This window comes from Mustela erminea, chromosome 15, assembly GCF_009829155.1.
Source record: "Mustela erminea isolate mMusErm1 chromosome 15, mMusErm1.Pri, whole genome shotgun sequence".
Lineage (NCBI taxonomy): Eukaryota > Metazoa > Chordata > Mammalia > Carnivora > Mustelidae > Mustela > Mustela erminea.
Genome location: NC_045628.1, coordinates 53,614,273 through 53,639,896, shown reverse-complemented (window position 1 = coordinate 53,639,896; position 25,624 = coordinate 53,614,273). Strand labels below are relative to the sequence as shown.

The 25,624-nt window shown below is 37.8% G+C and overlaps 1 protein-coding gene across 10 annotated transcripts in view; it reads right to left on the bottom strand.

Annotated features, from left to right (window-relative positions):
• The window catches only part of DGKH (diacylglycerol kinase eta), a 204,830-nt gene that overhangs the window by 78,472 nt on the left and 100,734 nt on the right, over positions 1-25,624 (bottom strand). For 9 of the 10 annotated variants that reach the window (XM_032314572.1, XM_032314575.1, XM_032314568.1 and 6 more), the window contains 6 exons: positions 16,198-16,302; positions 15,791-15,923; positions 8,461-8,567; positions 7,683-7,808; positions 3,242-3,344; positions 1,804-1,963 (listed from right to left, as the gene is read on the bottom strand). In XM_032314572.1, the coding sequence (XP_032170463.1) occupies positions 1,804-1,963; positions 3,242-3,344; positions 7,683-7,808; positions 8,461-8,567; positions 15,791-15,923; positions 16,198-16,302 (734 nt within the window). Of the gene's footprint in view, positions 1-1,803; positions 1,964-3,241; positions 3,345-7,682; positions 7,809-8,460; positions 8,568-15,790; positions 15,924-16,197; positions 16,303-17,432; positions 18,626-25,624 lie in introns of those variants that run through there. The other variant, XM_032314577.1, reaches the window with a different exon arrangement.

The following is a 25,624-nucleotide window of genomic DNA, read 5'->3' as shown; positions in this document are numbered from 1 at the left end:
ATAGAATTAGGAGGGAAGGGGAGTGAGGAATGAGAAAACAAAGAAGTAGAACCCAGGAAAGAAAATGAAAGGTGGGTGCCTGGGTGGCTCAGTGGGTTAAGCCTCTGCCTTAGGCTCAGGTCATGATCTCAGGGTCCTGGGATCAATCCCCGCATCAGGCTCTCTGTTCAGTAGGGAGCCCATTTCCTCTTTCTCTCTCTCTCTACCTGCTTCTCTGCCTGCTTGTGACCTCTCTCTCTCTGTGTCAAATAAATAAAATAAAATCTTAAGAAATAAAAAAGAAAATGAAAGGTAAGTGATAAGACATGGCAAAAGTAGTGACTTTTTTCCTTCTCATTACAAGGATATGTTATTTCCTTAAGAATGGCATATTACAAACTGGGGGTGGAGAATCTAGGGCACTGATATTATTAACACTCAAGTCAGTTCCTAAAGGGATCCACCAAACCTTGCCGACATACCACTTTTCGGACACCTACTTGCTTTTCCTCCCCCTCATCCCCTAGTCTGGGTCAGTCTTTTACCTCTGTCCTTCCTTCATCTTAACTTTGGGCATATCCCATCTCCTGAATGTACCTTTGTACACCTCGAGTACTGTGGAAACCCTATAAAATATGCTGTCAAGACAATCTCAAGAAGTTTCACAAAGGACCTTCCTTGGAATCATAAAGGATGGGTGGGAAAAGTACACGTATATAAAATAAAATATAGGAACTGTGAAGGATTATGAAACAGATGTGCTAGAAAGGGAGACACAGCTAACCAGCAATGCAAGAGACACACTTGAGAGGTGAGGCCAGGTGAGGAAATGCCAGACCCAAACAAGGGGAAGACATGTACAAGGAGACATGGGGTGGGGTGCGGGGTGGTGGGAGCATTGGGAAAGGATGAAGACCAACATCAACAAGACCAGAGGGCCTGAGACTTGGCAAGAAGGCAACAGAAAAAAGAAGAAACAAACCCGAAGAGAAGTGAACAGAGGCACACAGCCAGACTGAGGGTAGGTGAGAGAAAAGACAGGAAAGTATTAAATTAAAAACCCAGGGCCTTTTCAGTGTATCTAAAATCTCCATTTTTACATCTGTGTTCCTGCTTTAAGGTGACAGTGGAAGCCAAGAGAAAAGTGGAGAAGTAAAATCATTAAGTAAATCATGAAGAGGTTGCAAGAACCCAGGTTCAGGTGATCCAATATCACCTCCTCAACAAAGTCATATACACACACCAAAAATGTATTAAAAGTACCATAAAGCATATTTTCCCTCACTGAAAATAATTAAAAATTTTTTCAGATTGTAAATTAGAGGACATTCCAGAAAGCTGAAAAGAACAATCAACACCAGTGTTTTTTGTCATTCATTTAGGAATGGAGTCTCAAGCCCTTGAGGAGCTATCCTTGAGACCCACAGTGGTGTCTGGGCTTTGGTTAAATAATTGATTATTTGTGTAACATAAAAATCAATGCTGCTAGCCTTCCATGCAGATCATTTTCTAAAGTTACCGGGCATTTCTATATTTACACAAGTTGATCTTTCTTAGAGCTAGGCAAACCATTAGTGTTGTTTGAGGCAGGATATATTCTAAAACATTTTCTGAACAAATTTTGGAGTTTTCAGCACATAAGGAAGTTATATAAATATCAAAAGGTGAAGTTAAAATTTAGAATTAGAGCTTTAAAAAAGGGAAGAGTGGGAAGATCAATACAGAGATGTCTCGATGAATCGAGAATCTTCACAAACTGAAAAATCAAACATATTTCATGCTTAGTGTTATTTCATTCCAATGAGATTTATCAATAATAATTACCCTAAATGAGGACCTCCGTTCATTAAATCAAACACCTGAGCCGGATTTAGCAACTGTTTAAATCGACGAAGGAACTTTACTCCCTGATTATCTCCACTCTTAGAATTGACAAAAACCAGTAGAGGACTAACACAGAATGAAAATGTCGCTCTACAGAAACCTGTAAAAAAACACACAACACAGGATCAATATGAACGGCTGCCTGTTTTAAACTACTACTGACAAAACTTCAGAGAAAAGAACATAAATTCATAAAGAACCTTGTTTATTGCTTGAACAATAAATTAAAATTTAGCCCCCCAAACGGACAGAAGTTTTACTTACATACTAAGACTATAGAACTTATCTTTTAAAATATGCTCTATAATGAAAAAATCCTACCAAAGAGGGTAAAAGTATTAATCATAGAATATTGAAGAGACACCATCTACCTTAACACCAATGAATCTCCAAGTTCACATTTGTCAAAGAATTTATGTTCATAGTCAGTATTATAAAATGTTTTAACTTCTCCTTCATGAGGCTTTAGAAAATACTTTAAAACTTATCATAAATAATAGAAGCTTGATTTATCAGGGCTTACGGGGAGGGCTGTTAATAGCACAGGTTTAAAAAAATCACATCTTTTGCAGCCTATATCCTTATATTTATAGTATTTATCGGCATAATTAACAAAAAGTCTGAAAATCATAAAGCACTTTATTAATGTAAAACTTTAATAATAGCATATGGTAAAAGCCTTTTGTAATATGGTTTGCTTAGAAGGAAGGCAGGGTTCTTTAGCACTTTAACCAAGTTGTAAGATTCTGGAAAAAGTGATGGAATTTATAGAAATATAAGTTCCTCCAAGGAAATTATAGGAAAACAGATTTTAATAAGATCTATGCTAATGGGGGGCACCTGGGTGGCTCAGTGGGTTAGAGCCTTTGCTTTCGGCTCAGGTCATGATCCCAGGGTCCTGGGATCAAGCCCCACATCCGGCTCTCTGCTTAGCAGGGAGCCTGCTTCCCTCCTCTCTCTCTCTGCCTGCCTCTCTGTCTACTTGTGAGCTCTCTCTGTCAAATAAATAAATAAAATCTTTAAAAAAAAAAAAGAGCTATGTTGATGGGTGATTTCAATTACATAAGGAAAAAAGAATACACAAAAATTAACCTTTGGATTGCATTTTGTTATAGAATAATGATCTTATTTTACTTGATGAAATGTAAAATCTGTAAGGCTTATGTTTAGTAATTTCACCAGTGTATTAATAGCCATGTTAAGTTTTAATTCTACAATGTTCTTTTAGAAGTTAAATGTACTGTTCAGCAATTTAAATGGATTTATATAAAAACTGACCAGAATAACCAATTACAGTTCAATTTGTTCTAGGAAAGTAAATGTACAAATCAACATTTAATACACCAGGAATATACATATTTACACTACTGATACATACCATCAGAATCAGTGCTATTCAGTGCAATTGGAGGTATGACAGATACTTTACATTGGCCAAGGGGACACACAGGATGGTATAAATCTTTGCAGGCAGTGTGTACCTAATAAGAAACAAACAAACTTTAAAGAATCATAAAAACACATCAGTGTTTTATTATGGCATAAATTGCATCTGAGGAAGTGATCATTGAAGATCAACTATATCACAAAATATTCAGTAATTCATGGCACAATACTTACAATGCTAAAGAATGGGCTGATTATTGTAGAGATGGGAATTTGATTTGGTCTGTATAGCCTACTTTTATAATTACCACAGGCAAGTAGGGTATATCGAGAAATGCCTGGTGAGTGGAATCAGGCTGGCTCAGTCGGTAGAGCATGAGCCTCTTGACCCTGGGGTTGGAAGTTCGAGCCCCACACTGGGTGTAGATATTACTTAAAAAAAAAAAAAAAAAGAAAAGACATGCCTAGTGAAGATGAGGAGAGAGGAAGAGAGGAGAACAGAGTGCAGAGGAAGAAGAGGGGAGAGGGGAGAGGAAGGCAGGAATGAATGGAAGGAGGAAGGGAGAGGAAGAGACAGGAGGGAAGTTCACTAGTACTTGTTAATATCAGCATCCATCAAGAAACTGATGACCTCTACCTTGTAATGTTCTTACAGAACTTAGTGAAAATAAAATTTGTAATGTGTCTGCTCTTTCTGCAGTGGTCTTATAACTTTCTATTCACACCTTTTTTTATATATAACATTTTCATGTTATTATAGGTATAAATACATGAATGCTTATTTTCTCGTCTGGCTCTGTAAAGAAAAGGAAAAGGTCTTATTATTGGACACTTATCCTGGAAAGTGATATATATCATAGGCACTCAGTAAATGCGTGAACTTCATAGAAACAAAGCTTCAAGGTGAGTCAGGATACTATTGTGAACAGGAGCAGGGCTAACTTGCTAAGTAGAACCCAGGGAGCTTACAATACTTTAAGTACTTACATAAAGGCCCTGGAAATGTTTTAAGCAGTAAAAGCAGACATTTCATAAAGCACTTAAATTTAATATAGCTTTATTTCATCAGTCCTTTTAGAAAATTAATAAAATATTTAATTAAACACCTATTTATCAAAACTTTTGAGAAAATAACTGAAATTAAATAGTGATTCTTGTTTATGTGGTGACCTAATTTTGGATAGTTCCCTAATATTATTTATAATAATTAACATCTTAAGTGGATTAAAAAAAAAAACAAGCATGCACAGATAGGTTTAAAAGGAATTTTTTTAAAAGTGTAAGAATTGGGCGCCTGGATGTCTCAGTTGGCTAAGCTACTGCCTTCAGTTCAGGTCATGATCTCGAAGTCCCAGGATCAAGTCCCTCACTGGGCCCTCAGCTCCATGGGGAGTCTGCTTCTCCTTTTGACCTTCTCCCCTCTCATGCTCTCTCTCAAACAAAAATAAATAAAATCTTTAAAATAAAGTATGAGAATTACAGAGCAAAACAAAAATATTGATACCAAAGTTAAATGAAAAAAGCAGAAGATAAAATCATATCTTCACTCTTTTTATAAAAAGGTAAAAGTGTACTCAGAGACTGGACAACAACTGGAAAAACGGACTCGTTAGAGTTGTGGAACTATGGTCTTACTTTACTCTCTTTAAACTACATGACTGGGGGGCGCCTGGATGGCTCAGTTGGTTAAGCAGCTGCCTTCAGCTCAGGTCATGATCCCAGGGTCCTGGGATCGAGTCCCACATTGGGCTCCCTGCTCAGCCGAGAGTCTGCTTCTCCCTCTCCCTCTGCCTGCCTCTCTGCCTAGTTGTGCTCTCTATCTCTCTGTCAAGTAAATAAATAAAATCTTTTAAAAAAAATAAACTACATGACTGGTTTACAAACTAGATATTCTGTCAGAAACTCATTATTTTAAAGACAAAATAATGTGTGAAGAGGTAAGTGGTATTGTATAGGAAGTACAAGACTGAGAAGGAGGTGACAAGGTGACAGTGGCCCATTCAGACAGTGGCCTGAATGTCCGACGGACACAGTACAGGGCAGGAACGATTCATGATAAGGTGATATCTAACTCTGCCAGAAAAGAGAGGGAGAAGACATTCCAGAATGCCCCCTTCCACATTCTGAATCCACCCTTCCGCACTGTTCATGAAATTTTTAAAAGGGCGAGTAGAGTGAGCAAGTAAAATAGCTAATGAACTCTTCCTGTGAACGTTAGCAAAGTTGAAAAACTGAGAAAATACAAGTAGAGACCTACACACGGCAGGTGGAGATAACTTCTATAAAACCTTTCTCAAGTAACTGATCACATACATAATCTGCTTTCTTTTCAAAAAGAGAACAGCCGAAGATCCAGAAGCAGAGAAACAGATGTACAGACTAATGAAATTAGCAGTAGGCACACACATCAGAGGCTGCCCTCACCCCCGAAGAGAAATCTTACGTGGAATGAAGTTTTAAAATGTCATTTATGGGAGCACTTTACTTACTTACTTACTTATTTTTCTTATTTATTTATAATATTTTTATCTTACAGGCCTCTGCAAGCACTCTTAAAACAAGGAAATGCCAGGAGGGCTCCTGGGTGGCTCAGTCCATTGACTCTTGATTTCAGCTCAGGTCATGATCTCGGGAGTCCAGAAATCGAGCCCCATGTTGGGACCCACACTCAGTGGGGAGTGCACCTGAGCATCTCTCTCTTCCTCTCCTTCTGCCCCTCCCCCCAATTCACTCACACACTCTCTCTAAATAAAAAAATAAATAAAATCTTTAAAAATAAATAAATAAAATAAAATAAGGAATGTTGGGGTGCCTGGCTGGCTCAGTTGGGAAGCGTGTGATTCTTGACCCTGGGGTTGTGCCACAAGAGGGTTTCAGGGGTTAGAGTGTCACCAAAACTCCAAAGACATACCTAAGACAGTCTATATATCATATTACAGGGCATCAGAGAAATTAGAAGTAACACCTGTAGCTGACAAAAGGGGTAACTGATAAAGAATAATAAAAGCATGAGGACAGAATCAAGTTTGATTTAAAAATAAGAAGGAGAAGTGCCTGGGTGGCTCAGTGTGGGTGGGGGTGGCTCAGCCTTTTGCCTTCGGCTCAGGTCATGATTCCAGGGTCCTGGGATTGAGCCCTGCATCGGGCTCTCTGCTCAGCAGGGAGCCTGCTTCCTCCTCTCTGCCTGCCTCTCTGCCTACTTGTGATCTCTGTCTGTCAAATAAATAAATAAATAATCTTTAAAAAAAAAAAGAAGGAAATAGATCACCTATCAGGCTCAACTGAAAAACTGCAGGACTTACTTTTTCCCATGGAAAAAAATGGAATTAATCTCACCGATTATGAAATCAACCCAGCGACCTCCCATCATTCTCCTTTGAGGATCTACATCATACTTACTGAAAAATTTTTTCCACCCTTTTTTGGAGTGGGTGGGTGGGAAGTGACTTCCAAGACTCAACACAAGACCAAACAAATCAGCCCAATGCAAGGCAATCGCTGCTACGGTTGGATGGTATCACCTTGTGTAGAGATGAGCACCCACAGCTGTTGCCTCCCCACCCTATTACGGTGAGCACCACGCCAACCTCTGAGTGGTCTGAGTCCACCCTTGGAGTTTCTTCTCTGACTGCCCTCATGAAGCCTCAGGCCCAGTCCTCAGGTGGTCTGGCACAGACAGGACCATGCCTTGCCGTTGGCTCCATGTTATGCCATGCGTACTTCTCACTGCTTTCTTACACATGTGAGAAAGTTTTAAAACATGTATCTATATAATATATATGTAATATAAAAATCCAATTTCAGAATGCCTAGGTGGCTCAGTTGGTTAAACGATTGTCTTCGGCTCGGGTTATGATCTCAGAGTCCTGGGATCGAGTCCCACTCAGGCTCCCTGTTCAACAGGGAGTCTGCTTCTCCCTCTGACCCTCACCTCTCATGTTCTCTCTCTCTCTCTCAGATAAATAAATAAAATCTTTATAAAAAAAATCTAATTTCAATTATACCTATGCATGGCTGAATGAACTTGGTGTTCCGTCAGAGAACATGTGCAGGGTTGTACTGAAATTATACTTCACATGTCAATCAAAATTTGGTGGCTTTCTGTGTGACAGGTGGTAAAACAGGGCTAAAAATAGTAAACCATTAAATGTGGCTATAGTATAATGAAAAACAACAAAACTTTGGGGAAAAGGTCTTCAGACCAAAAAAAAAAAAAAACACAACAAAAACAAACAAACAAACAAAAAACAGATGACAAGGGCATTACAAAAAGGATATTTAAAAAGTAACCAGACTGGAAGGAATATAGTCCAGAAAAAGTTGAATGTTACAGTGGGTATGTATGCTACCATGCTCTGTTTGACCGTAAATTCTTTACTCCTAAATTACATAGATTTTAAAAAAATTATGAAGGAATTAGGAAAGATTCTCACCATTGTTTTACACCAAAGGCATTTCCAATCTTGTAGACGCAGAACACTCCCACACGTTTTGTCACAGACAGCACACTTGGCACTCACGGGCAAGTTACCCTCAAGCCATTGGTGAGGCATAGCTACCTACACAGCGAGAATAAACAGCAGGCAAATTAAAGACAGTAGGACACCATTCTTACTCTAGGGAAGGTCTACAATTATTTCTCATTCTACGGAATCAAGATAGTATCACTTGTGGCACCCATTCATTTAGTCCACTTTTATTGACCCTCTATTATGACCTGAGCACCACAGGGATACAAAAATAAGCAAGACCATATCCCTGACCTTCAGGATTTGTAGTCTAACTGAGGAGCAGTGAAGGTCAAGGCATTATCATGAGGTGATTACAAAGTGCTATCAGAGATGCGTATGCAAGTTGCCATGGAGACAAGGTTTTAAAGGTAGAGGGCACACTGCGGAAAGGAGGCCCCAATGTCTTAGGAGCGAATATCTGAACAGACACCTGAGATCAGCCTTAAAGAATATTTTACTGTAAGGGTCTCCAATACCAGCCCAGTGTAGCAATCATAGCCAAGCCCTCTTCGCATTTCCCTCAAAATTTAAGAGCTAAAGGAAACTATGGAGGATCTAACTGGAAACAGAAACTCCTAACTAACCAATGCCTTCCATTTAGTCCTACTAGTAAATACTCCCACTTAACTCTGTCATTTTCCACAGGGCAAACAATAAGAGGGAGGTACTGGGAAGAAACCAAAGACAGAACTGAGCTTACTCCATCCTCGTCCTCTATGATGTCCTTCCCTATGGAGGCTAGAGTTGTCCATTTGCAATTATTTGTTGCCCTCACTGCACATCTTTTGTGAGCTTTGAATTTACACACTAAAAAAAAAAAAAAAGAAAAAAAGTTAACCATTTCTAAATGAATATATACTTTTGGAACAATGATTAGAGGAAATCACAGCATGGAATTTCAAGGGTCGGGGAAGAAGAAAAACAATAATTAAAAAAGTTTAGTTACTCTTCAACAATACTAAAGGTTTCTGAAAATATCTTTTCAGAAGATATTCATGTATTTATGATACATGTGGTTATGTATTTATGAAGCACTTTTATCAATCTACAGATTGCTACTTAGATTCCACTCACAAAACAGAAAGGAAATAAATACAAAAGAACTAGTTCTTAAGGAGAAAACACATACACACAAACAGAATTAAATAAAATTCAGTAATACAGAGGTGCTGGGAACACCCTTTTTCTTAATCTGGGTGTTGATTACATAAATGCCATTAATTTGTGAAAAAATCCTACCAGTTGTACTCCTCTAATATTTGTATTTTTCAGTACATGTATTTAAAATAAAAAGTTTGAAAATATCAGTAAGATAAAGAACAGGATAATCTGGAGGAGATTTAAAATGCAAGTATGTCAAGAAAATAACCAGTCATGGGGAATAGGTTGATGAAGGTCACAAAGATGGCATTGTTTTTTAAAGGTATTGCTGTTTGAGATCATTACATTATAATGTAGAAGAAAATAATGTAGAGGTAGTACATTATACCCATCACTAATTCTGCCCAGCCATATTATCAAAAGGGAGCCTAAAAAAGAGACACTAAAACTTACAAGACATGAAGGAAAAATAATTGAAGATACAAATAAATGGGAAAATATCCCATGCTCATGAATTGGAAGAATTAATATTATGAAAATGTCCATAGTACCCAAAGCAATATACTTATTCAGTGCAATCCCTGTCAAAATTCCAATGGCATTTTTCAAAGAACTAAAACAAATAATTCAAAAATTTTTATGGAACCACAAAAGACTGAATAGCCAGCCAAAGCAGTCTTGAGAAAGAAGAACAAAGTGGAAGGTATCATACTCACTAATTTGAAACTATATGACAAAGCCATAGTAATCAAAACAGTATGGTACTGGCATGAAAACAGACACATAGTGGTGCCTGAGTGGCTCAGTGGTTTAAGTCTCTGCCTTCGGCTCAGGTCATGATCCCAGGGACCTGGGATGGAGCCCCACATCAGGCTCTCTGCTCAGCAGGGAACCTGCTTCCCCCTCCCCTCTGCCTGCTGCTCTGTCTACTTGAGATCTCTCTCCTTCTGTCAGATAAATAAATAAATCTTAAAAAAAAAAAAAGACACATAGATCAATAGAACAGAAGAGAGAGCCCAGAATTAAATCCACATATATACAGCCAATTAATTTACGACAAAGAGGCCAAGAATATATAATGAAGACAGAACAGTCTCTTCATTAAATTGTGCTGGGAAAATTGAACAGTTATGTGCAAAAAGATAAAACCAGGCCCTATCTTATACCATATACAAGAGTTAACTCACAGTGGATTAAAGAGTTGAATATATGACCCGAAACCATAAAACTCTTAGAAGAAAACTCCCCAACAGCTAGCTCCTTGACATCAGTCTTGGTGATGATCTTTTTGGGTCTGACACCAAAAGCAAAGACAACAACACAAAAATAAACAAACAGGACTACATTAAATTAAAAGTTATGACACAACAAAGAATGACATCAACAAAATGAAAGTCAACATACTGAACAGGAGAAATATTTGCAAATCATGTATGTGGTAATGAGTTAACATTCAAATTTTACAAAGAACTCATATAAGTCAATAGCAAAAACCAAGCAATCCACTTAAAAATTGGGAAGTGGATCTAAATAGACATCTTTCTAAATAAGACATATAGATGGCCAACAGACACATGACAAGATGCTCAATATCATTAATTATCAGGGAAATGCAAATCAAAACCACAATGAGATATCATCTTACACCTGTTAGGATGGCCATTATCAAAAAGACAAGAAATTACAAGTGTTGGCAAGGATTTGAAGACAAGGAAACCTGTGTGCACTATTGGTGAGAATGCAAATTGGTGCAGCCACTCTGGAAAACAGTACGGAGCATCCTCAAGAAATTAAAAATAGAACTTCCCTATGACCCTGCCATTGCACTTCTGGGTATTTACCCCAAAGATACAGATGTAGTGAAAAGAAGGGCCATTTGTACCCCAATGTTTATAGCAGCAATGGCCACGGTCACCAAACTGTGGAAAGAACCCAGATGCACTTCAACGGATGAATGGATAAGGAAGATGTGGTCCATATACACTATGGAGTATTATGCCTCCATCAGAAAGGATGAATACCCAACTTTTGTAGCAACATGGATGGGACTGGAAGAGATTATGCTGAGTGAAATAAGTCAAGCAGAGAGAGTCAATTATCATATGTTTCACTTATTTGTGGAGCATAACAAATATCATGGAGGACAAGGGGAGTTAGAGAGGAGAAGGTTGTTGAGGGAGTTGGAAGGGGAGGTGAACCATGACAGACTATGGACTCTGAAAAAACAATCTGAGGGTTTTGAAAGGGTGGGGGGTGGGAGGTTGGGGGAACCAGGTGGTGGGTATTAGAGAGGGCACGGATTGCATGGAGCACTGGGTGTGGTGCAAAAACAATGAATACTGTTATGCTGAAAAAAATTAATTAATTAAAAAAAAAGAAAATGTGATATCCATATGTGTATCTACACAATGGACTATTATTCAGTCATATAAATGAATCATTTGAGACAACATGAATGCATCTAGAGGATATTTAGCTAAGTTGAAGTAAGTCAGAGAAAGAGAGATGCCTTATGATCTTACTCATATGTGGACTGTAAAAGCAACAAACCCACAAAAAAACCAAGCTCATAGAAACAGAGAACACCTTGGTGGCTTCCCAGGCAGGGGTAGGGCCAAATGGGTGAAGGGCATCAAAAGGTACAAACTTCCGGTTATAAAATAAGCCATGGGCATGTAATGCACAGCATGGTGAGTACAGTTAATGACACTGCTTCGAATATTTGAAAGTTGTTATAAGAGTAAGTCTTCAAAGTTCTCATCCTAAGGAAAAAATTCTGTAACTATGGTTGGTGACAGACATTCAGGAGACCTATTTGGATAATCAGTTTATAATCTGTACAAATACCAAATCAAAAACACAAAAGAGAGAAATAAGAGGAAACAACCAGGAAAGCAGCAGCTCATATATGAAAAACAAGTAAGCCACAGGTTATCTGGGAAAAGGACCCTTACTTATGAAAATCAGAACTTTACTACTACTAAGCTTCATCCTTTTAAGGATACAAATTATCCAAGCACTAGTGGATAAGGATGTTATACGAGTTTCTGACTTTGCAGATACTTAAAAGCAGAGATAGTGTCAGTGGAAACAGAAAAAGTAACTGCTCCTAAATGCTAATGGAAGGTGGCTCTTTTTCACACGATTTTTGCACTTCTAACTATAAACCCTTAACAGGTTTGAAATGATAGAATGCATGCCATTGTTTTAAAAAGTCCTAATTTAAAAAGTCTGAAATTATAATCCTAATTTATAGCCATGTGGGTGGCTCAGTCCTTAAATGTCTGCCTTCAGCTCAGGTCATGATCTCAGGGTCCTGGGGTCAAGCCCCACAGGGCTCCCTGCTCAGTGGGAAGCCTGCTTCTCCCTCTCCCACTCTCCCTGCTTGTGTTCCCTCTCTTGAGGTTTCTGTCAAATAAATAAATAAAATCTTAAAAAAAAAAAAAAGTCCCAATTTACTGTAGCACACAAATGAAAGGGTAAAATCCCTGAGTGTCTATAGCCAAATGTTTGAAATGCTTCATGATGTCATGGGGAGCTGATATGCAAAAGGTCACTTAAGCGGAGTCGGTTTTTCCTTGAAAAATATTAGTCTAGACATTGGAAATGTTTCATTTAACTGGTCTTTTGTGTACCTTGACAAATTCTTTCCTGGAAATCCTACTATTTTTTTGATAAATGACTTGGGGACTCGAGCACAGACTTCATAGACAATAAACCAGTTTTTCAATGGAATCTCATTGCTGATAGACAAATGTGTAAAGAGCGAGCACCGAAGGAAGTAAGCTTGGTCTGAAAAACAATTTTGGCATGACCTGCTCCCTTTTGCTCCCATGCAAGTGACTATTTTAAAACTGAGGCTAATTAGGAACTCTAGGTCTTTCTTTCTTTTTTTTTTTTTTTTTTTTTTTTTATTTCCAGCATAACAGTATTCATTATTTTTGCACCACACCCCGTGCTCCATGCAATCCGTGCCCTCTCTAATACCCACCACCTGGTACACCAACCTCCCACCCCCCGTCCCTTCAAAACCCTCAGATTGTTTTTCAGAGTCCATAGTCTCTCATGGTTCACCTCCCCTTCCAATTTCCCCCAACTCCCTTCTCCACTCTAAGTCCCCATGTCCTCCATGCTATTTGTTATGCTCCACAAATAAGTGAAACCATCTCTTACGGTATTTCTCAAAAGTGTGGTCCTAGTTTTAGCTTTATCTGCAACTAATTCCCAGGTACAACGAAGTATTTGATATTAATAGTCAATAAGGGTTTTTTTTTAAGAGGAAAAGGAGGAAATAAAAGAGAGCAATAGGGAATGATTTCATGGTTTTTTTTTTTTGAAAATTTTGCCATTAAAAATCAAATAGCTCATTAAAAATAAAAATCACACTTGTAATAATAAAGTGCTTCATGCAATGAGTCTTGAAAATTGCAAAGGTGCTTAATGTAGCGTACAATAAAATAAAATAAACTATACTGTGATTACAGTTACTAAGGAATGGAAATGATTAATAGGCACCTTAATTTTGTTAGGTGGCCATTCTGAAGTTATTCTATATAAAGCACTTTCCCCTGACCTACAAAGCTATTACTTAAAACACAGAACTTAAAAAAAATATGCTGACATGTCACTAAATTATGATTTTTAATTGCAATTTTCAGTCTACCACATTGCATCTTTTTAAGTGTTCAATTGCGGCTAAGATAAAAATTCATAGGTACCTATGTTAACATATTTGATGCTATTGAATCAAAAAGAAAAAAATCACCATTTAACTTTTTTGTTCAGTTACTATTTAAATAACTGTGAAGAATAAATAGGCTCTGAAATTATTACTGACATTCTCGATTTAGGGAATCATTTATGAAAAGTATTTTTTGTCTATTTTTCACTCCTATATTTTACATATACAAGGCTTTAAAATAACAGTTTTAGTAATTAATCAACACAAACTCAGAAGACAAATCAGTACAGGCTTGTTTTCCTGTGAAAAACAAGGGCAGAAGGATTAAGTAAATTTAGTGATGGCTTCACACACTAGAAACTGAATTCCATTCCAATACAAAGTTACTCACTCACTGTGGAATGAATTTTTCTTGTATTTGCATCTCTCTTTTTTCTTTTAAAGGCTCTTGCATCCTATGTCTTTTGTTTTTGTCAAGCAAGGAGTTTATTCAGATTTGCGGGGAATGTCTAAAGCTTAAGTATGACTTGGATTATAAGAAAATGATCCTAAATAATCACATTCTCATAAAATTTTAAAAAAAAACTTCTTTATACATTCATAAAACCCTTGGGATTTTTAAAACCTTTTGCTACAGTTCTAACAATACCAATGGGCAAGACACCACGTATTTAAAATTTTTATCAGCAGAGAAAATGAGGACTAACATATATTCTTCTGAAACTGTAATTCAAAAATAGAGTAACTGAGACATTAAACAGTCAGGAAGACTTCATTATTAACAGAATAATGATAAGTTTATTGAAAGACCTTAAGTTTCTTATTCTCATCAGTTAATACAATTTTCATTTTTCTTTTAAAAGATTTGGAAAAATACTTAGTCATCCCAGTTTAAACTCAATATACAAACAACTAAATATATCTAATAATGCATAAATCAAATCAGTAGGGTACCAGAGAGTATCTCAGATCTGATACATTTTTTAGGATTTTTGGAATGGGAGACTAGGAGGCAACTAAAAAGACCTTCAAAGTAACACCTCAGAGTATTACACTTGGTAAGAGTAACTCAGAGCCACAGGAACCCTTGTAGATTATTAAAGTCATAAAGGGCAATTACATCTCGTTTGCAACCACTCTTTAAATCTTAAAAAAACAAAAACAAAAACAAAAACAATGTGTAATGTCCCTTCCAAATGTTCATTTTCACAAATTTTAATGCCTTGGGCCATGACACAATCTGCAGTTATTTACTTGACGGATTTCTTACAGAGCACAGTTACAACCTTCCACAATTTATTTGACTAGAAAAGTAGTTTCCTTGCAGATATATTCTCCTATTTAATTTTCATAGCATCTGTGAATATAAATGACTATTATCCCTGGTTTGCAGATCAGGAAACGAAAGTCAAAACGTGGAGCTACCTTAAAGTGAACGAAAGCTGGGACTCTATTACTATTTCATTATGGAGTCTAATAAAGTTATGTTCAAAATTCAGATTTTTTTATATTAGAGAAAAAAGCTAATATTAGTATTAGATCTAGTTCAGAAAGTAGTACACAGTAGTGTGATCACTGAGGTATGGAATTAAATAAGTCGAAGAAGTTATGAGGTTTCTCTTGGTAAGTATTAGTATATTTGCTTCTGTTGGTCACTGCTTTTTTATTAAAAAAAACACCACCACCACCACCACCCATAAATCCTATAATGAAAACAATAGCTCTGGGCTTATTTTCAAAAAACTTTCAAGAAATTAAAAACTTTCTATTCAATTAAACATTAAGTGAAATAAAAGAAAACATTTAAAACAATGAAACAGAAATAACAATGGGAAATTCTGTCAAAGAGCCTGTACTGTCCTCACTGAAAGTTTTGTCCTCATAATCAGTCGGAACAGAAAAAGAAGACCAGAAAACCAGAAAGACGGATACAGTCTAAAGACGATTTTTAAGCAGCAGGCGCTAGTTCCTCAGACATGCAATGCTACATTTTGATTTATACTTCCTTCCCAGTGATTTGTATTCATTCTTCCCTCAGCAAAAACATTTCCCAAGCTGGTCCTATGTGCATCGAGCTCCACTTGAAGCTACGGTAAAATCTTAATGCTACGTTCCCATTGAGGTGCTCCCAGCTCCTGCTTCCACCCACGGGAATTGGCTTGCAGGGGGCACATTTCTCTGCTAGGCTGGCAGCGTGTTCCCAGTGTGGTCAGTGGTGAGGGAGAAGGCAGGCCCCGGGCTACAGTACCTTCACAGGACAGGCCATGGGAGGTGACTCCAGAAAGACTCTCTCTGCACACGTTACAGAAAGTGGGTCGCGCGTGGGAGCAGGCGTACCAGTTATGCATCCCTGAGAAATGTTCCACGTTAAACTGGGCCACCTAGAAACGAGACGTGAGCACAGATTTGCCAACCAAGAGAACAAGACGACAGACAGTGAACCTCAGGGATGCACTTAGCTAGGATTAAAATTTCAAATGTGTACTTTTTAAAATGGAAACACTTTAAGTTAAAAATTTAAAAAGGTCAACATCAGATGGAAGCAGGTTGCTTGATGAATCTGCACATACTTTTCTTTGCAGAATATAGCTTTAGCTCTTCGAATGACTTTCCTTCTCCAAGAACAGAAGGTGCCGGGAAAAGATGCTACTTTACCTCGTAAGGTTCTCTGGTCTGTACAGACTTCAGTGAGCTCATCCAGTCCTCCATCTCCTTCCTGTTCTCAGCACACAGCATCAGTCTTCTGAATGGAGTGATTATCTGAAAGGGGTAATTCGATCTAATGACTGTGAATAACCAACAAGACAGATTATTGTAAAACCTAGCAATCAATCGTACGAGGAAATTCCATTTCTAATCTTGTAGTCCTCATTTCCTTGATGAAGACAGTAAGAGTCTCTGTAACATAAAAGAGTTTAGTTCTCTAAGTACGATACAATGGGGGCTAGGAAAGAAAAATGCCAAGGAGGCGTTTCTTGTCTTTAGTATCATTGCTCCTTACTGAGGCTTTTTTCGCCCAGTACCAAAGGCTATGAACACGAATAAACAATGAACTCCTATCTCATAGAATGTATGTTGAAAACTGATTTTTAAATATACTTCAGAATAATTCATAGTAAACTTAGAATTCAGACACAGTTTTCAATATGGAAATTCAAAAAACTGAAAACCAAAGGAATGCAATATTGAATAATTCATAATCAGTTTGTGATAATATCAGGAATATTCTGTTATTAAATAATGCTGGATTTACAGAGCCTTTCCGTTGTCTATTTTAATATGATTTAAATAGGAAGGGTATTTTCCCCATTGAATAGAACTACTACTACTTTTTAGTGAGAGCAGGGCAGAAGAATTAACCTAAAAGTCTTTCAGTTGGCGTTAAGGGAAGAAGAGAACTTTCATCTTTTCATCATGTCACTAAAGAATGTAAATTAATTGTATTAAAAGGCTTAAGCAAGTGAAATGAAGATTGTGCTTCAAAAGTGAGATTCTGAAATGACTTGAAAGGAGCCTCTATTTATGTGTGAATACCGTATTCTTGGTGTAATCCTGAAGTTGCTAAATCTACGCATTCACTGCAAAGAAGGGGCCCTATATTTACCTGTGGAAGACGAGCAAACTTTACATGCCTACCTCGAAACTCTCTCTAAATAACAAGTCATATACTTACTTACATAGCCAATAAGAAATTTTCTCAAATTAGAAGCCATTCGATCAAGTGATCGTCTACATACTGCATTATGGAGCAGATGTCTGAAGTCCTAAAAAAGCAGTAATCATCTAAAAACAAAAGGAGCAACCCTGCAAGCCTCAATCACTACTGTTCATCTTAGGAAATAAGCCCATTATTCAGAACTACAGAGATCAGCCTCCTCTTAGCTACTCACCGCTCATCACCTCCTTTCTTTTTGTCTTTGGCGTAGACGGCACAATCCTTCCTTAAACCCACGGGCCTTTCATGCGTCTGACAGGCACTTGCACTTAAATACAGCCAGCCAGAAGTCACATGGAGGAGGAGCACCAACCGCTTAGCTTTGGGTGTTTGTTAATTGCATATGAAATTGAACAGAACCTCACTTCTGCATTTTCTCCTGTTTTCCACCACCCTCTTTGGATAGAGCTTATTAGCAGTTGGTCACTTTTCTTCCTGAATAAATAGTTAATGAAAGAGCACTGCCTCCCTCATTACTTAGGAGCCAAATGGATGCTTTATTGCTTCAAAATGTTTTTCTAGGACAGCTCATCAAATGCAGCAGAAAAGACAGCATTAAATCATAATACTCTCCTGGCTCTGACAACCGGCCGGGCACTCCAGAAACCTCCCAGTTTTACTGGACTGACTAAATAAATCTGATACTTATCTGAATAAATATCACCGCTAGCATATTCTATTTATTTATTTATTTATTTATTTATTTATTTTTAATTTGCTATACTACGTGATGTGACTCTAAGGATTCCCCTGCTTTCGTTATAACCTTATAGTGAGACACACATTATTCAGATAAATAAATCAGGCTTGTTATTTTATTCTTTGATTTTGTTTATCATTGAATTCAAAGTAAAGCAAGATGTTTAATGCCTTTATGTTCTTTAAAAGTCACCGTGAATTCAATAAAAAAAGGAGAAAGAAGAATAGGGAAATAGCTTTGAATTTTTCTTATAGCTTTTGAAACTATATAAATGCCTCAATCCTAAAAAAAATTCAGCAACATAAATCATGCATGCATCTTATTTGCTAAGGAAGTAAAAGGTGTACTTTTGTAATTTCTCCTTTTTAACAAAAACATGCTTTAAAAAGTGGTCAATAACAAGCAAATAAAGATCATAACACAAAAGGTGTTTTAAGAGCCAAAAAGAACTTATAAGTAATTTTGATTTACCGGTCTTGTGATTGAGTATGATTAAGAAATCTACTGATTATAGTTACATTATAAGAAGTCTGTATGAAAAAGAAAATCCTTTGTAAATCATGTGATGCAGAGATGTCTGGCTTTGTGCCTTCAGTATCAAAAATACATCCTCCAGGAGCACCTGGGTGGCTCACTGGGTTAAGCCTCTGCCTTTGGCTCAGGTCATGATCTCAGGGTCCTGGGATCAAGCCCCACATCAAGCCCCACAACAGGCTCTCTGCTCAGCAGCGAGCCTGTTTCCCCCTCTTCCTCTGCCTGCTGCTCTGCCTACTCATGATCTCTCTCTCTCTCTCTCTCTGTCAAATAAATAAATAAAATCTTCAAAACTACCTCCTCTAGCGGCCTGAAGTTGTCTGGGCCCAGTTGATGACAAGGCTGTTCACCAAGTAAACCTGTAAGGTCTTCCAGTTTGGCCCTTTCTTCTGGGGTAATCTCAAACCAGCCTACCAGAGCTCTGAGCCCTCTCCCCACCTTTTATTTAAATTCTCCCTCAACCTCCACCTTTGTAGGAAAAAATGGGACAGTCACAGTTGTTAGCTGATAAGCTTCGGTTGTACCCTAACTGAACCCCATCACACTACAGGGGTTTCTCATCCAAATCTTTACTAGGAAAATATTTGGGAAGCAGCAAACTCTGGAAATTATTTGGCTCTTATTCTGAAAGTATCAATATACTCAGCCTTTTTATTATGACAGCTGAGTAGGGTGGGGAGTGGAAAGATAAGAGGTGTGGGGAGGGGGCTAGTCCGAGGGAGAGCTCTCTGAGACTCAGCAGGGGCAGGGGCTGGGGGGTGGGAGTGGAACCAAGGCCAGGAAGTCTAGAGGACTTTTTGCCTTCTTTTTATTTTATTTTATTTTTTTACTTTTTACCTTTCTTGAAGGATCTGCAGCTTACCTATCTTCAAGTGTCCTCTAGCCCCTGTCCCTTACTCTTACCCTCTCTCTCCACCACCCCAACATCCCCCCAAAGTTTTTTCAGGCACATATGAACTTATTTCAGTCATAATTAGTTTTCAGACTATAACCACCACTTCGACCTCAGATTCTGAAAACTCCAGCATTTCCTGAGCATGTACGGTATGCTAGAGCCCCGGGCCACAAACCACAGGGGCTTTGTCTCAGTAATCTAGAAGAGAGACAGGGAAGTAAACCAAGGTTTGCTTGTCCAAAAAAGAGCTGTATAAGATGAGCACAAAGGAGAGACATCTAAATCAGTTTCCTAAATGCTAACTCAAATAATATCCAAACTCTCCATTAATAGACATATTGACCCATTTGGAGAGTTACTGGTCTGTAAGTATTAATCCAACAACACTAATACATGTGTATAAGAATTGAGAATTTCTCAGTCTGGTAAAGCATACAGCTACATAAAACAGGAGACAATCTGGCATTAAATATATAAAATTCTATAGATCAGTAACATTATAGTGAAGACTTTAAATACATAAACATGCACAGGAAAAAACCACAAATACTGAACTGGTCATCTTTTAGTGAAGGGATTACAAATAATTATAATGTTTTTAGTTTGTCTATGGTTTCTAAAGCAAATTTGTTGTACTATTGTAATGAAACATAATTATTTATTTTTTATTTTTTAACTAACAAAAGGATGGGAATTCAGAACTTAAAACTCTGTGTTGTTTCAAAGCAGGAATTCTTAAAGTTGGCTGCCCATTAGAATCACCTGGGAGAATTTTTAAAATCCCAATGTCCAGGCCACAATCATACTGATTAACTCAGAACAGAGGAGGGTGGGACCCAGGCACCGGTTTTATTTTTTCTAACTTCCAGATAATTGCAAAGTTCAGGTACGCTTGCAAACCAGTGCCCTAAAGATATTTTGCTGTTCCCCACAACACTGTTAGAACTTAAAAAATGATGGATGTTTCTAGAACCCAGTGGATTACAGGAATTGCTAATCTGCAAATTCCCAATTAGAGGCCACTAATGCAACAGCAAAGAGATTCAGTGCCTCCACTCTGGATTTAAGTCCACTTTGAATGAGGACCAACAGCAGCCTTTCTCACTTGTGTGGCTGTGAACAATATTCCCTCCACTCTATGAGCCTCGGTGTGGTACCTGCTAAGTGAGAAGAAGGCACTAACTCCCAGCTCTACGGAGTGTGGTATGGGTGAGTGAGACAATCCACGGAACACATTCAGGACAGTGTCTGTAAGAAAGCCAAAGCTCTGTAAATGTTAGCATCCCAGTTCTTGGTGCTGACAGAAATTGTGTATACACGTACAGATTTATATATATATCTTTTAAAAGTGGGTCCATAGTCAAAATAACATGAATTTGGGATGCCTGGGACATTACGCATCTGCCTTTGGCTCAGATCATGATCCCGGGGTCCTGGGATCGAGCCCCGCGTGGGGCTCCCGGCTCAGCGGGAAAGCCTGCTTCTCCCTCTTCCATTCACCCTGCTTGTGTTCCTGCTCTCGGTGTCTCTCTCCATCAAATACATAAATAAAATCTTAAAAAAAAAAAACAAAACATGAACTGGAGCCATTTTGCCAACAAAACAGTCACTGACTAGAACACACCAAAAGGGGAATAATGCTCAGCTGCTCCTTAGAAGGTACTGGGAAAATGTCAACAAACATGAGGAAAAAAACCATCCCCCCTTAACTGCACAGCAATTCATCTCACCCACAGCGGGAATATAAGATGGTAGAAGGCTTACCAAAGCGAAACACATCAGATCCCTGCACAATACTGAAGAGCTGGGCATGCCATCTCTAGTAGGGTACCACGCTTTAACTATTCCATCAGACAGTTCCTTCTTTTAACTCAGATTTTTGATTCTGCAATGAAGGAAACTCTGAAAACTTTTGTGGTAATCTTTTGTGGAATTAAAAGAAAGAGAGACTGACAACATTGCAACTTTGAAAATATGCTAAGTGAACGCAGCCAGTTACAAAAGACCACATATTGTGTGATTCCATTTCTATGAAATGCAACATTTTTTTTTATCTTTAGTGATTAAACCTGAACTATTTGATTGAAATAAAAATTCATATGCAGTAAGAAGCCTTTCTTGGACAGCAGAACAAAAAGAAAGTTTAGTTGTCATCATAACAATTTTTTATTGCCTGTGTTTATTATAACTTGTGGGATATAATTTGACTTTTGTTAAAGCCAATTCAGGTGTAATTATGTCTCTTTAACACTAGGTTTGCGACATCTGAAGTTGCCAACAGCTCAGTTTTAAAGTACCTACTTCTTCATCCTCCCTCATAAATCTACAACCAGCTCTTAAATTATGTATATATTGCATTTTTTTCATTCTTATTTTATGAAATGAAATAATTCACTCTGACAACTTAAATGTGCCAAATTGTAATGCAGTCCCTTAAGTGACTATTTTGAGAGTAGAGATACTTACTCCCATATTTCAAACGGTAACCAGGGAACCTCAACATCCAAGAGCATAGGTCCTCAGCTATGTGTGTGCACCTAAATCAAGTCAAGGATTTATCCAAAATACAGCCATCTCCAAACCAGATGCAGACATCGAAATCTTAGTTTGGATAATTTCATGTACTCTGTAGTCTGGCAAAGCCACACAGGTGATTCTGATGCACGCCTCTGTATTAATCATGGAAGGTACTAGAAGCATCCAACTTTGCCATTAGTCAAGTCAGGATCTGGTCTCAGGAATGGAACGAAAGTGCTCTTAATCTTCATAGCTCCTTATCTCCTTTTTCAGCACCCTTGTGCTCCCAAATTTCCAGTGCCCTCAACTGTCCCTAACAGTATTCAGTATTCAGTGGGGGATCCACCGGAATGAGTCTACCACCTACCGCACTGCGTGTGTATAACAGAGGCCCCCAAATGATCATCTCTGATGTTTTTGTTTGGCCATCCTGTTGGAACCCTGCAGTGCTGTGTTGTAAAACCACAATAATGACAAGAAGTTAAAATCCATCATTTTAGACATGTACATTGCTCTTAAACCTATTTTCTTCTGCTGGCTATTTCATACACTTCGGTCACTAAGAGGCCCCGGGAGGCATCTGAGGTTGCAAGTCCTGCATAGACTGACTCCTTTTCCCGCTGGGGTCAATACTTCCCTATTTTATCATCCAGTCACCTCAAGTCCCATCTATTTCCAAAAATGACAACTGCAGATCTAAAAGTGATTTTTTCTGAGGTGTTATAGCTGATAAAGTTTCCGTGCCTATTTAGTCCCAGTGGTGTTTGCATTTTAACGGAAGACTAAGAAAGTACCGTGTCACAACAAATGGGGTTTTGGCACCAAGACCAAAGAAAGAGCCAGATAGTATAATTCAAATCAACTGAATAACAGAATTTTAGATTAAAAAGTCAGAGCGCCTGGTGGCTCAGTGGGTTAAAGCCTCTGCCTTTGGCTCGGATCATGATCCCAGGGTCCTGGGATTGAGCCCCACATCGGGCTCTCTGCTCAGCAGGAAGCCCGCTTCCCTTCCTCTCTCTACCTGTCTCTCTGCCAACTTGTGATCTCTGTCTGTCAAATAAATAAATAAAATCTTTAAAAAAATAAAATAAAATAAATGAAAAAAAAAAGAGACCTTACTGTACTGATGTAATACCCTAAACATTCTTCATAGAGCTGTGAACACTGTGGAACCTGCATTCTGTGCTCATGCAGAGAGTAGTTCCACAACATCTTGGAGCACAAACCTGACAATATCTCAAATGATGTCAAATAACATATAACGATGTAATGGGCTAAACGATAAGACTGAGGTTGACAGGTAATTCATATACACTCGAGAGCCTCATTATTAATCTACTGCTGGAATTTATAAAGAAATTCTGCTATGCAGGCAGTGTTCGATGTCAACAGGATTCTAAATCATATTGCTTGAAAGTTGAACTAAGGTCTTCCTAGTCCCTTTCAGAAAGATATACAAATCTTTTCAGACATCTGTTTCGAGCCATGTTTAGATTTATACACAAATGCACAGACACACCCTTCACTGAGAGTTAAAGAGGATCTTTGCAAGTCATTCCATCCTTCTGGTTTTGACGGACTGGTCATCTTTCCAATGGATGAGTCATTCTAGCTGAAGACAACTTACTGATCTTTGTGGGCATGTCTGGAATGTAGACTTGGGGGTATCAAACATGTGCATCAACTTTCAGAATAAAGAGGGAAGCATTTAGTCAGGACACAAGGAAGTCTACCCCAATGTGCTTATTTTAAGTCATTTATCATCTTTATATATAATATTAATTTCAAAAATCAAACTATAAATCAAGTAATTACCTAAACTCTGGAATAAATAATTGATGGAGATTTCTATAGCATTATATGAAACATTACTCACTTGTGAAAAGATTCCCAAAAAAGTGTTAAGTATTGACAAAATAGATTCTGATGGAATTTTTTTTTATAAATATGTATAACTACTATTCTGAGAAATGTACGAATCATAGAAAGGAAAAAAACCTTTGGGCAAGAGCAGAACATCTTTGCCAAGAAAATGTCTGTCTTCTTATCTACAGGAATACTTGACTACAGACTTATGGCAAAAAGACCATATCTCATAGATTCTTCAATCATCTCTGTACATTAAGCATGGGATTAATTTTGTTACAACATATTGAAGGGGAAAAACAAATGTAAAAGCGAAATGAGTTGTCTACCATACGTTAATATGCTTCTGTTATGAGGAGTTAATAAAAAACAGTAACAGGGGCACCTGGGTGGCTCAGTGGGTTAAAGCCTCTGCCTTCTGCTCAGGTCATGATCCCAGGGTCCTGGAATCGAGCCCTATATCCGGCTCTCTGCTCAACGGGGAGCCTGCTTCCCTCCTCTCTCTCTGCCTGCCTCTCTGCCTACTTGTGACCTCTATCTGTCAAATAAATAAATAAAATCTTTTTAAAAAGATAAAGAAAAAACAGTAACAGCACTGTTATAGCAAGTAAAATAAAATAAAAATAAAAACAAAGGATTATTCCTTCACAGTAAAATACTGAATTGAGAAGCTTTAGGAAATTCCATAAAGCTCTTTCACAGACTTTGACAACAATGAAAAAGAAGTAGAGTTAAAAACTGGCAATGATATTTTTAGGGATGGCTCCTGAAGAATGAGGGGTCAAGTAGAACAATGTGAAAGATCTGCTTTAAAACACTCTAGATAAAACAGGGGAAAGACAGACTAGATTAAGCAAGTGTTGGCAACATCAAGATAGTAGTAGGAGCTGGGCAATGGCGACGTGGGCATTTTCACAATTAAAAAAAAAAAAATGTACCCAAGTATTGGAGAACAAGCAAAACCCTTCAAGGAACTAAGGACAAGAACAGAGTTGAGGGATTTGGGTGTCTTAGTCTTCTCTTAGGTAGACCCTTTTTAACCCTTGGCCTGAACTCAGCTTATAGACCACACCCATCAGGACCCAAATTTCTGAACTTTAACTGCCCTTTCCTGTATCAAATTCACATTAAGAGAGTAATGTGGTCTCCTTGCCCCAAAGATCTCAAATGTCCACAGAAGCTAATGACGTGAGTCTTCTGATCACTGAGTGAGATGGGGTGGGATGGTCAGAGCAAAAGATAGCCATGCAAATCTCACTTCCATAATTCTTGAGCTTCGATGATTCTGCTTAAGATTAGGTTTGCAGGCCATGAAACCCACTTCTTGACTAAGGAATAATGACTTCATAACAAAGTCATTTTTCATGTTAATTTGCTTTCCCTCTATAAACTAATGTTGGTTTTTTACTACCTTAGAGTATTAAATATAAATAAAACATAAATTCTGATATGTTTTCATGAAAAAAGGAACACAGATTTCAATGAGGTCAAGTACCAATGTTCTCACTACATACACAGTATTTTCATAGGATCTCACAATCTAAAAAGTGATTTTTTCCCTTTATTTCAATATAAAAATCCAATATACTCTAAAATCAAAATTTTACTGAAAAGCATTTAATAAAACATTAACACAATAAAATAGAGGCATGTAAGCTGGTAGAATCCAGTTTTCAAATAAGCAACTGAATTCAACACTGTGTAATTTATATAGTCCTAGAATCTACATGAAAAGTGTTAAAGAAAGCAATTATTTAACATCTTCTGGGACTATCTTGTCTTTAAGACTTTGTTTCAGAGTAATGGGCCTAACTGTGACTTCTCAGTCTCTGATTCACTGAAGAACCAAAGGTAG